A 16,026-nucleotide genomic window follows, 5' to 3' on the forward strand; every position below is an offset into this window, starting at 1 on the left:
TTATCAATAGAAAACAGGTATTAAACTCCATTCACTGCTAAGCACATGCCTTCTCTCTTTCTCTGTGTACACATATACATACACACCCCATTTGAGAGTGTCTAGTTGGGAAGAAATAATGCATGAATATGATATTATCACATTCCGTCTAACTGAGGCTGATTATGTGATATAAACAGTAAGGCAGAATTCCAACTATCATAGAAAAGGATATTGAAAGCAAAACTTACCCTATTCTAGAGAAAACCCATTATGCCTCTAGTCATAGATGAAGAAATTTTTCCAAGATACACAGTTAAAATAACTCAGATTAGGAGAACAGCTATAGGAGAACAAAATACAAAAAGTTAGAAATCGTTAATCTGGAAAAACCTAGACTATATTGGAAAATAAGAAAATGAATAAAGAGGCCAGTTAGGAAGGGAAGTAATGATATGGACCAGAAGCTTCCTGTGTTTTCTATAAACCAGTACCTAGCCACAGCCCATGTTTGGTTTTCAAGAGCAAGAATGAAGGCGGACCAGATTCACAACCTGTGGGATTGTAGCTGCTGACTTAAAACCCAACTTTTAAGGGGGAAAGGAGTAATATTTAGAAATAAAATAGACTGAAACCAAATGCAACATTTTTTAATTACTAGAGGGCACGTGTGCTTACCAAAGAGAGACAGAGAGACAGACAGGGAGAAAGCACCTCCCAGTTGATGGGGCCACACCACAGTCAGCTCCATCTTGTCAGGATTTGGGGCATGCACATGCGCCCTCTGTGTTTTGCTGGCTGCCAGGGCTGGGACTTGATGGAGCAGTCGGCCATGAGAGATCTGACTGCCTTAGCCACCAGCCCATCGAGCTAACCTCCAGTGTAACTTTTTATTAAAAGTTTATTTTGTTTCTTTCATATGAGAGAGAGGAAGAGATGGAGACAGAGACAAGGACCCTTGACAAGGTTCCGCACTGCCATGAGCCTTCTCCAACCTCTTAGCCAGCCAGGGTCATGGGCACACCTGGTGTGTTCAGGTCGACTGCACTGTGCCTCCAGTGCTGTGCAGCTGTGCCCTCCTCATACCCCATGGCCGGACTGCAGTGTGACACTGGGACATCTTGATGGTCTCAAGTCAGGCTCTGAGGAGAGACGCCTTGTACCAGTGCAGCTCACAGTATCTGCGTTCATAGTCACTTCACCACATTATACTGAAAAAGAACAATCTTAGGCATAAAATCCTAGAGCTCCACGTTCCTCAGTTTTTCCCTCGTGTCTTGTCTATCCCATCCCATCCTTTTATCTAGCAAGTTTTCAGAAATAAACAAGAACCATGGTATCTTGTGAAAGTATCAGACGTTTTACTTTCATTTGGAAAGGAGAGTGATACAAGCAGAGGTCTTCAGAAAGTTCATGAAAATTGTGTATTATGAGCAAAACTGTGCATCAATTTCAAAAAAAAAGTTTACATCAAAATAAACTTTTAGGGGAACCAGCAGTTAGCGTAATGGCTATGTCGCTGGACTCCCACGTAGTCGACCGCGGTTCGCGTCTCGGACCCGGTGGCTTAAATCTCAGGCCGGGCGCGTGTGCATGCGTGCCCAAGATCCCGAGAGGAGAATGGAGGAGAAGGGATTGCAGCGTGACCATCCCCCCTGGGGGGGTGATTTCTCGCTTTCTGTCTCTATGTCTCTCTCTGTCTGTCTGGCGAGCGCACGCGCCCTATAGCGAAAACCTCTCCAAAAAAAAAATAAATAAATAAACTTTTAATTTCATTTTTCCCTGAACTTTTTGAAGTCCTCCTGTATACATTTGTTGTTTTTTACCTTCTTGTTTTCCCTTTCACCTCTAAAGCTTTTATTTGGAATTAATTGTACAATAGTCTATACTGCCTAATTGATAACCATGTTAAAAACTTAAGAACTCTTAAATTCCCTTGCCTCTATTCATAGCACACTAATTTATAGAGTTGTGATCATTTTAGCCTAGGATGAGGAGGGGAAAAAAATGAGTGAAATCTCAAACTCATTAAACTTAAAGGAGACTAAATCAGAGGCCAGCAGGTGGTATGGTGGTTAAGGTGCTAGACTCCTACATGGCTGACCCCGGGCCTGGACCCACCAGCTTGAAAATCTCTCCAGGTACCTGTGTGCACATGGCCAAAATCCTGAGAGTACGGGAGAAGGGACTGTATGTAGTGTGGCCATCCGTCCCAGGGGTGATTTCTCATTTTCCCTTTCTCTCTCCACCAAGCACACTTGCCCTGTTGCAAAATTCTAGATAGAAATGTTTGACAAATAAATAAAAGGAGAGGAAGTAAAGAGACAGGAAAGCAGTCAGCGCTGTTTGTCTCTGCAGTGGCCAAGGTGACTGAAAGTTGCTAACCACGTGTTATCCATGAGGGAATCTGTTAGGGCTCAGTCTTTTCAATTAAATGATCTGATTGCTTTATTACTGACCTACTTTATCATTTCCCAGATTTCAGTATTGTTTTAGCTTGGTTTGAGCTGTAAGAGGACTTCAAAAAGGTTATGGAAAAATAGAATTAAAGTATGAGTAGATTTTGGTGCAGGCAAATTTGAAATTCACTCACAGTGCTTTCATAATACACATTTTCTATCAACTTTTTGGAGACCCTTATAAATTTTAGTCACAACTCCTTTTCTTCCAATTTAATTGAACTTTTTGTTTTTCATTTTCTAGTTTGGTGAGGATTCATCAACCTCAAGTATGATGTCTGTCAACTTTGATGTTCAGGCAAATCAGAGTGATAGCAGCGATTCACTGAAGTCTTCTCCTGTAGCCCATTCTGTCCTCTGGATCTGGGGCAGGGACTCTGATGCATACAGGGTAAGTGAATAGAGCATGGTGTAGGAGTTTTCTCAAATAGAGAAGACCTCTTAAAGCAGTGACCCTCTGACTCACTGATGAATATGACCCCTTATCACTGTTTATCTAGGTTCAGCAAACGTGTATTACTCGTCTCTTAAATGGAAGCCATTCTGCCGAATGTGGATGAGTAAGACAGGCTCTGCCTTGAGTTCTTTCCAACAAAGAGGAGCAGATAGACACCCTGATTTCAGCTCATAGCTTATGCTCTTAGTATGTTATCAGCGTTAACAAGTTTCTAAACTTAAGCGTAGACGTATGTATACTCACATATTTCATCCACATCCTTTTATTGCGCTTCCGACTGTGTACCGGGCTGGTCTTAGCAGTAAAGCAGGCAAGCTCCTTGGTCTCCTGGAGCTTCCGTTCTAGTGGAAGACAGAGACATTAAGCAAGTTAATACACATTTCAAGGCTAACTAATAAATAATTATGCTTTAGCCAGTGGGAATACCATTGTAGGTATGAGGACAGAGATTATGTCTTTTTTTATTCACCATTACATTTTCAGAATTTAATTGTGTACTCTAAAGAATGAAAGCAACCACTTAGGTATAAGTATATGTAATATAAATTCCCTCAAAGATGGATAGCTTCAAGAGAAAATTTTAGTAAGCCTCCGGTACATGTTATTTATATGTAGAAAATAACATTTTACAAAAACAGTTGATAAACTATATTAGCAAAGAGAAGTTCTTGGTTTAGGGGAAAATAATTTTCTATGTCAGTTTTATAAGCTTATCTATACTTTTAGGTACATGTTACAAATTCCACCTCAGCTTGACTTAAGCAAAAAGAAAGTTTGCCTGTTATTACAAGAATTCAGCAATACAATAAACTTCACATTGGGTTGACTCAGTGGCCTGGCGATGTTTCCCTTTCTTCTTCACGATACATCAACAGTACTGGATTCGTTGGAAAGTTTGTGTCCCTCATGGTCATAAGACAGCGAGCAGCCGTAGAAACAACATATTTCTGTTGATACGTAACATAAGAAACTAAGACTTGCTTTTCACTCCCTGAAACCGAAGCGTGTCTTTCCTTGTGCTCGTTGTCTCCAGTAGCTTAGGCCCAACCCCAAGCCAGTCCATGGTAAAGCAGGTACAGTTACTGGCTCATTCTAATAATCTGCAGTATAATCTTCCACATCTACGTTTATCTTAAGATAGTAGTTTTGTTCACTTGTGTGTGTGTGTGTGTGTGTGTGTGTGTGTGTGTGAACTTTTAAAAATTCATTTAACATGTTGAAGTATTGACTCCAATGAGATTTATGAAAGCCTCTATTTCTTTGTTAGGACAAACAGCATGTTCTGTGGCCAAAGCGAGCAGACTGTACAGAAAGCTACCCTAGAGTCCCTGTTGGCGGGGAACTGCCAACGTATTTTCTGCCTCCAGAGAACAAAGGACTCAGGCAAGTGCTGATGGATTTGCAAAGCACCTGATTCTGCATGATTGTCACCTGGCGGTTCTTTGAGAGCACCAGCCTTGGACTTGAAAGGTTAAGTCTTTATCTTGAAGTCACCCAAGCTTTGAAAATATGAATCTTGTTCCTTTTTCTTGTGCCAGGATCCACGAGCTCAACAGTGATGATTATTCTTCAGAAGAAGAGGCCCAAACCCCTGATTGTTCCATAACTGACTTCAGAAAAAGCCACACTCTGTCCTACTTAGTCAAAGAATTAGAGGTCCGCATGGATCTGAAAGCCAAAATGCCAGATGACCATGCACGAAAAGTAAGGCTCACTTAGGCTGGTGTTTATTGCCGTCCATTCTGGGTGATTCAGAAGCCTCTTAGATGGAACAAAAATTTGATAGAAAGCAGTTGTTGAACTTTACGTTTATAAAACTAAAGGGTAGAGTTAAAGAATTGGTGGAATGATTGAGAAGTCAACCATGTTGTTAAAGGAGTAGCAGGCAAGTGTTCCTCAGGGCTGCTGCTTACATAGACAACCGAAGCATTACCCTTCTAGCTCACAGGGCTACAAAGGGGAATAACACAGAACTCTCTGTTCACCTATCAAGTGGGTCTAACTAATGCCCTCTGACCACTTCAACTTAGCATTTCCTCCTCCAGGCCTCCAAAAGTTTATATAAATCAAAAGCTTGAAGGTTTTCTTTCCTTGGCCTTATCACTCTGCTTTGGTCTTATGTGAAGTCCTTAGGAATTCGTATTCATTGGGTAACCACTTTGTAAACATAAGCTCTTATTAGGCTGTTATCTTTCATTTCTGTTATGTATGACTAGAAATGTTTTATTCTTGAATATGGATTACTATATAAGATACCATTCTATATATACAAATGAAAAATTACCTTTTTACAGAGAAAACAAACCATCACAATCGCCTGTTTTAAAATCTCAATTTCATATTATACTCAAGTTACTTCTTACATTCCACAAACATTTACCAAGGCAGAAAGCATTCTATGCCAGATGCTGTTTTGGGTGCTGGGAATACAAAGATAAGTAGACTGTGGTCCTTGCCCTGGAGTTTCTCATAGTTAGATAAATCCTGTAGGAATATAGAGTGGATTAGTTGGGGAATCAGTGTTAGCCAGCTAGAGAAGATAGCACATGTCTATCACGTCAAGTAGTGCATGCTTTTGTCTTCTGGATGATTTTTTGTTGGATTGTGGACACTTAGATTGACTTTAATGGGGTATTGTACATTACCCTAATATGTATGTTTGTGGGTACATCTGTCTTTTAACTTTCTTGTTAGTTAAAAGAAACCAGTGTATACTTGTGAGCAGGGTATGTTGATGACATTGTTTGATACGTGATTGTAAGTGTCCGTTCAGATGATCTGCTCCTCTGGAGCTCATGTAAAGATTGCTGACTTTTCAAACGTCTCCCCTGGTATTTTCAATTGAGTCACTCTTCCTTTCGGTGTTTTCAGATTTTGCTCTCCCGTATTAATAACTATACTATCCCGGAAGAAGAAATCGGTTCTTTCTTATTTCATGCTATTAACAAGGTAAGTTATTTACTTTGGGCATCTGAAACTTAAATGCTCAGTAATTGTAATTCAAAGTTAAAATGCACTTATTAAAAATCCTATTTAGAACAAGTACAGTATTCTTGTACTAATGAAGCATTTTGGGATTTTTCAGCCAAATGCCCCTGTCTGGCTCATACTTAATGAAGCTGGGCTCTACTGGAGAGCAGTAGGAAACAGCACTTTTGCTATTGCCTGTCTTCAGAGAGCTTTGAATTTAGCTCCACTTCAATACCAGGACGTTCCTCTTGTCAACTTGGCCAACCTTTTGATTCACTATGGCCTTCATCTTGATGCCACCAAGCTGCTACTTCAAGCTTTAGCCGTCAATAGCTCTGAGGTGAGGTTGGATGGAATGATTGTAGCTCCATACACTGTGGGGTAACTCATATTCAGGGCACAATTTGCTTTTCTAGGAAGAGCATAAAAACCATTGGGTTTTGCTTTTCAGGGTGGAGTTTGCATATTTTAAGGAAGGGTATAAAGAAGATTTTGTGTTGTTTTATTTTGATGAGCTCTTTTTATATTAAATTTATATTAAATGAAATTTATAATTACATGGTTAATTTTTTGGGGGAGGGGAACATATTTAAATGACATAGCTATAAAAATATACTGCCACTTTCTAATGTCAGTTTGAAACATCTGGTTCTTACCCTCTTCGTCACAGCATGCACACAGCTTAATGTTACACTGTTTTCCATCTTTAGTATGTCAGCATATTTATACCATTGAAGCCAGAGCACAGCTGAAAGGTGGTTTTGGTAAGAATAGAAAGATAGATTGATATTTGTGCCCTACACCTCCCACATGCAATTCACTAAGTTACGTTATTCCTTGTAGTTATACTGTAGTGCAGAGTTTCGAAGATACCACTTTTTCCAAATTTAATTCTCAAATACATAAAGATCATTTTCTTTGTTGTCTAATAGGTATTTTATAGTTTTGGGAATCACATTCAGCTCTGTGATACATTTCAAGTTAAATTTTCTTTGTGCTGTGAGGTAGGGATCAAAATTCATTCATCGACGTCTATATCTACGTGGATATCCATGTGTTCCAGCTCCATCTTACGAGTGTGCTTTCCCTATTCAGTTACCTTTCACTCTTGCACTTAACTGGTTTCTCTGCTTCTGCCAAGTAGTGAGATCCTTATAAAAAGCCAGATGCTGTCATTTATCAATTAAAAAAAGTCCCTGAAGTGGCTCTCCATATAACTAAAGGTACAACATAAAAATTGATGGTTGTAGAAGGTCCTCTGTGATCTTACTACCTTTCTGGCCTTATCTCCATGGGCTCATTCCTTTGCTTGGTCTATTCTAGCCTCACTTGGCTCTTCACGGTTCCCCAAATGTGCTAGGCGTGCTCCTACCGCAGCGCTTTTCCATTAAACTTACATTTTAAAAAAGAAAAGAAGAAGAACGAACTACTGTTACACACAGAAACATGGACGAAGTTGAGATTGAGCGAAAGAAGGTATACGAGGATATAGGTTATACGTATATGTAAGACAGCATGCCATTTGATGGCATGTGTGGAAGTTAAGAACAAACCAAGGTGGTCTGTGGTGACAGAGTATGGGCTTCACTACAGCGTTTACTTCGGGTGCCTAGAGGAGCCTCGTAGGATCCTGCAAATAACCTTAATGTTTTCTGTCTTGAGCTCCGTGGTTATAGTGACATACACATATATAAAAATTCTTTACACTTAAGACTAAGTACATTACATACCGTATATTTTTTATATTAGTAAAAAAGTAAAAGGCATATTTACATATGTTATAGCATTTAGAATCCGCTGGTGTGAATAAAATGGACGGTTAGCAATAACCTTTATGAGTAAACTAATAAAAGCCAAATGACATACACCAAAGGTGTTTGGTAAATCAAAATATTAACTCATTAACATTTTGCTCTTCTTTTCCCTCTCTTCCTTTCAGCCTCTGACATTTTTGAGCCTGGGAAATGCTTACCTTGCTCTGAAGAATATCAGTGGGGCACTTGAGGCCTTTAGACAGGCTCTGAAATTAACTACCAAATGCCCAGAGTGTGAAAACAGCCTGAAGCTGATCCGCTGCATGCAGTTTTACCCCTTTCTGTACAACATCACCTCCTCCGTTTGCAGTGGTAAGCAGCTGCTAAGTGCTGGCAAAATGAGGAGCTCAGCCAGAGTTCATGTTCTGGACAGAACACAGAAAACGATGTTCCCAGTTTGTCTTGAGGATTTTAGGTAACAAGTAGAATTCTAGATTCCATAAGAAAAAAGTTAATTTATTACTGCGATAACTCCCTTAGAATGTTAAGGCTTAGTTCTCTCCCAGAACCCTATTTAAAGGAACCTGACTTAAATATATTGGATTGTCAGGAAAGTCATGATGCATTTTCCCATAGAAAAATACATCATGACTTTCCTGATGACCTAATATGTATTAATAGTATATTCAATCGGGATTAATAGGCCTTGAGGTTTTTTTTCCTCCTCCTAAAATCTCTAGTGTTTTATAGTGACCAATATTTATGGCAGAGTATTTTTCTGTCTTTGTAGTCAAAGTGTATAATGGAGTTAAATCCTTTTTTAGAAAAAGAAAAATCATGAATTTATTTGTCTGCCTTGAAGGTGCAGTTTACCTATGCGTGGGTCCTTAATACCTAATTATTGTAGTGCACGCAGCAGGTGCTCCCTGAGTGTTCAGATCAGATTGTAATATTTACGCAAAGAGCTATCATCTAGCTTCTTCATTTTGGATAATTTTTTTTAAATAAAATAAAAAATTGTCACTTACTCGTTTACGTGACTTGCCTAAAGACATCAGTAATTACTGATAGATGTGGGACCAGAAACTGGTTTTACCAACTTACTCCGAATGCTGTAGACTTTTAATGGAATAACAAACAGTAAGTAGTGCTTACATTTTTAAATATCAGAACCCTGTTATTTAGTGAAGCCTAGAATCTCTCAGCAGTTCATCCCCAGAGCTCAGTTGTAGACCAGTGTTGAGCACAGTTTGAATTGGTGTTCTCCTGTGGCTGTCGAAGGCCGGAAACAGCAGTGCACTGGGGAGGCCGCAGGGGGTTGGCTAGCACTCCCATCGTCCAGAGTGCTGTTGGAGCCCCAGCTCTGCCATAGCCTTCCCACTCCAGCAAGGTAACTGTCCTAAACTCCGTCATGCCCGTGTTGCGATGATTAAATGAGAGCCTTGTCATACAGGAGCCCACTAGAAATTCAGATGAATACAAAGTACTCAGAACTTTAAATATGCAAACTGTGGACCCTTATCTTCTTACTTGATTTTAGACAGTATATTATGGGCTTTCACATGTTGTATGCTACCTAAGAACAGTCTTGTAAATAAGATCTCACTTTTTCAATGAGCTATTTATATGAATAGAATCTATTTGTTTTATTTACTGTTCTCTCTCTCACCTCTTGGAATTTCTTTGTTATTGGGAAGAAGGGCTTTGTATGTCTATAATGCATTTTTCTTAACCATATTTTAGAAAAAAAGAAAACTTTAGCATTAGTTTCACATGTTTTTGTTTAGTATTTCCGTTTCTTGCAATTGATTTTATATCACTCATCTCAAGAGCGGGAATTCTGTTATATTAAACTTTTCCCCAGAATGTAACTTCAGCTATTCCTAGAAACTAATAACTTTGAGCAGGTCTCACTCTTTAAGTTGTAGAATTTGGTAGTCCAGTTTATTCCAAGAATATTAAAGGATCTGATATAAAAATAATAAAAATAAGTATTGAGTTGAAAGGAAGAAATAACTTTATTTCAGAGTTATTAATTTTAAAAAATTAACCCCTTATGCATTGTAATTAATTAAGTTTGCCAAGTCTTTGCTCAGACTTGCTGAAGTCATTTGAAGAAATTATTACTGCTAATAGACTTAAACTCACTTTGATATAAATTAGAAAAAGAACCCAAATATCTACTAACACCGAAATATTGGGTGTTATCAGGAAAGTCATGACATATTTTTCTATGCAAAAGTGACTTTTCCGGTGACCCAATAAATGCTTTACTCCTAATGGAAATGAATACTATTACATTTTCTTTTCTTTTTTTTCTTCAGTTTTTCCAGAGGGCACAAGGATGGGGGTTGATGATGCTAAGAGAAAGGGAAAGTGAGAAAGAACCCATCCCAACCCTGTGGGGGATGGTTATGCCAGCAATCCCTTCTCTTCCATTCTTCCCTCCTGTCAGGATTTTGGGCATGCATGCACATACACTTGACATATTTCTCAGATCAAATCATGCTGTCATCCATGTGAGATCCAGCCATCTTAACTAGCCCCCACTGGCCAACCCATGCTATGCCATTTCTAGGTTTAAAACTCATGTTACTGAACCACGTCAGTGTTTTAGTGTGGCTAATTTCCTGAATAATCCTGCACATCCACAGTTATTTTGTTGAACTGCAGTTTTGAAAAGGTGAAACTTGAAAGCAGTAATATACTTCTGTAAAAACTATGAACGTTTTTATACTTCAAGTTAAATATAAACAATTAATTCTCTCCCAGTTCTCTCTGAGCTCTACTAAATGATTGATGAAAAAAGACAAAAACCTCTGAGTACTGATTTTAATCCCTTCATTGAGATGAAATGATTGTTTGCGTTTTTGTTTTTCCATTTTTGCAGTATTTAAGCAAGCTTTTTACATTATCTTAATAGTCTGACATATCTGTTTGAAGTTTTTATTATAACAGTAGTACAAAGATTACAAGAGATTGACAAGGCTTATGATAGTTTTCCCTGTAAAAAATAAAGAAATTCATATTGTAATTGTTTTTTATTAGAGAAGAATTTAACCTTATTTTCCTGTTTCCCGATCTTAATATTCTCTTACGAAAGTCTGTCTGGGAAGCTGCCAATATGAAAGCCTTTCAAATAGGCTTTTCAAGATAAATAGCTAACTACTCTTGGAAAATGTTTTAAAATAATTTTTCTGAATACTTCTTCCATAAATTAATTTCTTTTTTTTTGGTGGGGGGGAAGGTTTTCGCTATAGGGCGTGTGCACTCGCCAGACAGACAGAGAGAAACATAGAGACAGAAAGCGAGAAATCACCCCCCAGGGGGGATGGTCACACCGCAATGCCTTCTCCTCCATTCTCCTCTCGGGATCTTGGGCACGCACGCACACACGCCCGGCATGAGTTTTTAGCCACCGGGTCCAGGACGCGAACCACGGTGGACTACGTGGGAATCCAGCGACATAGCCATTACGCTAACTGCTGGTTCCCCATAAATTAATTTCTTTAAAGATTCATATTTAATCACTGTTCTTATAGCAACTGAATATAGTCTAAGGTCTTAGTGTGAGTTTAGTCATGATATCAGAGGCAGTATGTTAATATTGCACCTTTTCTTTCTTAGGTTTTTGCCATAAAGCACGCACGCTAACCTGAGAGAGACAGAGGGAAAGTCAGAAATCACCCCCAGGATGACCATGCCACAATCCCTTCTTCAGTCTCCTTTCAGAATTTGGGGCATGCACACACGTGCCTGACATGTTTTTCAAGCCACCAGGACTCAAACTGTGGTTGACCATATGAGAGTCCAGCACCTCAACCACCACACCACCTGTTACCCCGAGCACATATATTCTTATAGCAAATACTTTTTATCGTCACTCTCTCTCTTTTGAATAGTATTTAATAAATTCTTCTCTTTTATAGTTCATTTTCTATCACCATCACAATTTCAAGGATTCTACAAAGGAAAACTTAACTGAGTTTTTTAAATTGTTCATTCTCAAATTACTGTAAGAAAAAAAATGCTTCCAGCTTTAATTAAACATTTTATTTGGTACTTTGAAATACAGTTGACCCTTGGACAATCAGGGGTTGGAGGGCTAACCCCCTATACAATTGAAAAAATTTGTGCATAGCTTTTGACTCTCCCAAAATTTAACATGACCTACCTTTGACTGGACACTTACCAATAACATAAAGTCAATTTCCAGTACTTTGTAGGTTATTTGCATTATAGACTACATTTTTACAATAAAATAGAGGGGGAAAATGGTATTAGGCAAGTCATAAGGGGGCCATCATGTGGTATGGAGAATCAGGCAGCTGGATCCCACATGGCCAACATCATGGCTCAAGTCCTGGACCCAGTGGCTTCAAAAGTCACACCAGACAATTGTGCTTGTGTGTCCAAAATCATGAAAAGAAAGTAGAGAAGGGAACGTGGTGTGGCCATCCCCCCAAGGGGTGATTTCACCTTTACTCTCTCTGTCTCTTTCTGAGAAGAGCATGTGCCTTACTGTAAAATTATAATTGTAGTAAGGCACTACACTCCCACATGGCCAACTGCAGTTTGAGTCATGAACTGACAGGTTGCTTTCTCACTCTCTCCCCCCCCCTTCCCTGCCATCTTTGTCTGGTGAGTGCACCTGCCTTGTAGCAAATTTTAAAATAATGATAATAAATAAAAGTAAATGAATTTTTAAATTATTTTATTTAACTTTATTTATTTATTTTTAATTTGACCAGAGAGTGACAGTGTGTGAGAGAGAGAGTGAAAGTGAAAGTGAGAAAGCAAGCCGCCAGGTCTAGGGCTCAAACCACAGTCAGCCATGTGGGAGTCCAGTGCCCTCAACCATTACGCCACCTGCCCACCCCAAATAAATATATTTTTAAGAAGAGTATATACATTTATAGTACTATACTATATTTTCTAATATATTTATTGAAAACCATCAACATATAGGCAAACCTGCACAGTTTAAACCAATGTTGTTTAGAGGTCAGTTAAATATATTGTTTCCCACTACATTAAGTGTGTTATCATTTTATTTAACTTAAACAGAACCGACCTGGTCATTTTAACAGACTCATTCTTTAGTAACAACTACATGGCCTTTTTATGTAAAGTGGGGACCAGTAGGTGGCATGGTGGTTAAGGCATTGGATCCAACAAGGCTAACTGTGTGGTTCGAGTCCTGGACCCATCAGCTTGAAACTCACACCAGGTGCATGTGTGTGCATGCCCAAAATCCCCACAGAAAACTGGAGGAGAAGGGATTGTGGCATGACCATCCTCCCTGGAGGGTGATTTTTACTTTCCCCCTCTCTTCCTGTCTTTCTCTGGTGAATGCATGTGCCCTCTAACAAAAACTTAAAAAACATAGAGTAAAATGGAATCTGTTAAATAAACTTTTCATGCTTTTGAATATAAATAAGTTCTCTAAAGTACTCAACAGTAAAAGGGGTATTTTTCTTTCCAGTCAGAAAAAATAAGTGTTCCAGAGAATGAATTGTCACAAAACAATAGTAGTTACATTCTTTAATGGCCAAAAAATAGAAAATGAGTTTTAATAACAGCATGAAAAATAATTAAATATTTAATCTGTACAAGAGTCCAGAAATAAATTGATATGGCTGTACAACATGCTGGTGGATTTTCCAAGGATTTATTACTTGAAAATACTTTTGAAATACTTTGATCTTTCAGCCTTACCGATTTACAAATTAAAAGTTACATCTAGAGAGGCCAGCAGATAGCATGGTGGTTAAGGTGCTGGACTCTCACATGGCTGGCTGTGGTTTGGTCCCAGACCCGGAGACTTGAAACTCATGCCAGGCACATGTGCATGTGTGCCCAAAACCCAGAGAGGAGAATGGAGGAAAAGGGATGGTAGCATAGCCATCCCCCCTGCTGGGGATGATTTCTCAGTTTTTATCTTTCTGTCTCTCTCTGTTTCTCTGGTGAGTGCATGTGCCCTATAGCAAAAATCTCTCAAAAAGAAAAAGTTACATCTAGGAAGATATTTTCTACTACTTAAGTATGGACTGTACTATTATTATATCTCTGATCTGTATGATTTTACTTTATTCTTAATATTCATCTGTCTTATTTTCCTTTACGTTAAAAAGCATAAGGTTATATTTATTAGGCTTCACCTATATGAGATGCTTACGCATGCCACAGACAGCAGCACTGATGTTTACCAAATCTATCGAGCATCGAACCCAGGATTTCTGTGCACTCCTGATCTTTAATTCATTGAGACACACACTCGCTTAAAAATACTGGCTCAGTCTTCCAGAATTACGAATTAATGTTACATAGAACTCAGACTATGCATAGGTATTTTTAGAATTTTATACAAGTTTCTCTGTTATATATATTTGATAGCTTTTGCCTCGGAGGAGAAATTAGAATTGTCAAGTCACATACGTGGACTTTAATATTGGTCCCAATGTGCAGATGGACTGTCTGTTCTCTTCACAGCGTTTCTATGTTTATACCATCTATTCATGTAAATCATATGCTTTTTGTAATTTGTTTCACTGCCTACATTTCTAGTCTGTATTCTTCCACGAAAATTTCTGTAAATTTATAGCCCGTATCTTAACACATTTTTTTATGGAGATTTTGAAGAAAAAGAAATCCTGCGTTTTCCTGCCCTCTGGTGGACTGTCCTACATATACTGCCTGCAATCAGACCTCTGTGTTATGGCAGGCTTCCTAAGAGTTTGTGAAGAGCTCTCTCTCTCTTTTTTTTTTTTTTTTTTTTTTTTAATTGCCAGATGGCACATGTGCTTGCCAGAGAAAAAGAGAGAGAGAGAGGGAGAAAGCTCACCCCACTGGGATACGGTCATGCCACAACCCCTTCTCCTCCATTTCTATGTCCTGTCAGGATTAGGGGCCCACCCACCCAGTATGAACAAGCCTCTCTACTGGATTCCAGCTGCGGCTGGCTGGGCGGGATCCAGCGCTTAACCACTGCACTGGCCCCAGACCAACTGTTTACAGCAGTCCTGGTGTGCTACTACTTGGGTTATCCCCATTTATTTCTGGAGAAAGAAGGAAAACTTTTAATGTTCTTACACATTTCCAAATCCCGAGATGCAGATACGTCCTGCAGTAATCTTTGTGTACTAATGTCTACATTTTTATATTCACCTACTTAAGTTATTTGGTTAATAACAACTTTGGTCCTGCCTTCCAGGACCAGTGTCATTCATGTTGTGGTCCTTTCACCGCCCTCCTGTCATGAATGAAAACGGATACTGTAGATAGTCGGAACACTTTATGAAAGGGGTATAATCTCTGCATTTGGGAGGGGTGGAAATACAGATTTATCTCGCGTCTTTTCGATACAGTCTTTTACGCATACTCCACTCGAGCACATTTTCTCTTACCAGGTTTCTGACATGTGGGACGTTGTTACATACAGTCTACCTACAAAGCCCTCTTGTAGATATGCAGGCGTTCTGAAAGTGCGCAAGCCGTTACCCTGCTGTTAATGACTGTACGGAGTACGGTATAATGGACAGAATTATACATGTGCACAGCTGTTCACGATAGAAACAGTAAAGCTAGTAGCTTAAAGGATATGCCGAGTGCCGTGATGGTTAAGGTTCTGCAGAGCGGGTGAACAGGGACTCTGTAATAGCAATGTGATGTTGGAGTCATTGTGTGTTGTATGTCATCCCTGAAGAGATCCATACCTTCCTACATAGAACATGGGTCTAAACTAGATTGTGGGAGGGCGGGGAGCAGAGCAGCCATGTGCCCACAAGCACACCTGTACTGGTCCCTTTCAGTCTAACGTGTCACTCCATCTTTTCTGAATCTTGCATTAGTGGATTGCCACATAGCCTTGGGTTTTACACAGAAGGTGGTGGCCATACCTGCAGTATTTGCTCTGTAGGCAATTTTTTTTTTTAAGAGATTCTCAGTATTTAGCTTTCATGGACAAAATAGTTAATTTTGGTTTTTGTAAGAATTTTTGGCAGCGTGTCTCAGATTCTGATGAACAGTGGTTTTACATTGTTCTCTGAGAGATATTGAATATGTATAAATACTAACTGATTTTTAATGTGAATTTTGTGTCCTGCATCCAAAATGTTTTTCCTTTGAGGAATGGCCTCCCAGCTGTTGCTTAAGATCTTTTCACAGTATCTATTTAGTCCTTATAGGTTGTTAACTCAGCTACGTAATACTTTTAAAATGAGATTTGATAAATATAATCTAAAGCAACAAAATGTTTGTTTTTGTTCAACCAAAGGAGCCTGGGTATAATTTATTCATTTATTTACTCATTCAGTGAATACTTACCATGTTCTAGGCAAATTCTGGGAAGTAGAAATCAACGAGGAAAAAACTCCAGTTTTTATGGAGCACATTCTAGTAGAGGGAA

At 39.0% G+C, this 16,026-nt stretch overlaps 1 protein-coding gene and 1 long non-coding RNA gene across 5 annotated transcripts in view; one reads left to right on the forward strand and one right to left on the reverse strand.

The window, feature by feature from the left end:
• The window catches only part of LOC102492764 (uncharacterized), a 35,630-nt gene extending 27,714 nt beyond the window's left edge, over positions 1–7,916 (reverse strand). Inside the window, exons 1-2 of the long non-coding RNA XR_001371185.1 lie at positions 7,838–7,916; positions 3,139–3,236 (exon numbers count right to left, since the gene is read on the reverse strand). This is a non-coding gene — a long non-coding RNA (uncharacterized LOC102492764). The remainder of the gene's footprint in view (positions 1–3,138; positions 3,237–7,837) is intronic.
• The window catches only part of TTC17 (tetratricopeptide repeat domain 17), a 166,630-nt gene that overhangs the window by 61,552 nt on the left and 89,052 nt on the right, over positions 1–16,026 (forward strand). For all 4 annotated transcript variants that reach the window (XM_006159129.3, XM_006159130.3, XM_027775998.1 and 1 more), the window contains exons 11-16: positions 2,683–2,829; positions 4,163–4,278; positions 4,434–4,599; positions 5,767–5,844; positions 5,981–6,205; positions 7,805–7,991. In XM_006159129.3, the coding sequence (XP_006159191.1) occupies positions 2,683–2,829; positions 4,163–4,278; positions 4,434–4,599; positions 5,767–5,844; positions 5,981–6,205; positions 7,805–7,991 (919 nt within the window). The remainder of the gene's footprint in view (positions 1–2,682; positions 2,830–4,162; positions 4,279–4,433; positions 4,600–5,766; positions 5,845–5,980; positions 6,206–7,804; positions 7,992–16,026) is intronic.

This window comes from Tupaia chinensis, unplaced genomic scaffold (assembly GCF_000334495.1).
Source record: "Tupaia chinensis unplaced genomic scaffold, TupChi_1.0 Scaffold000625_1, whole genome shotgun sequence".
Taxonomy (NCBI): domain Eukaryota; kingdom Metazoa; phylum Chordata; class Mammalia; order Scandentia; family Tupaiidae; genus Tupaia; species Tupaia belangeri.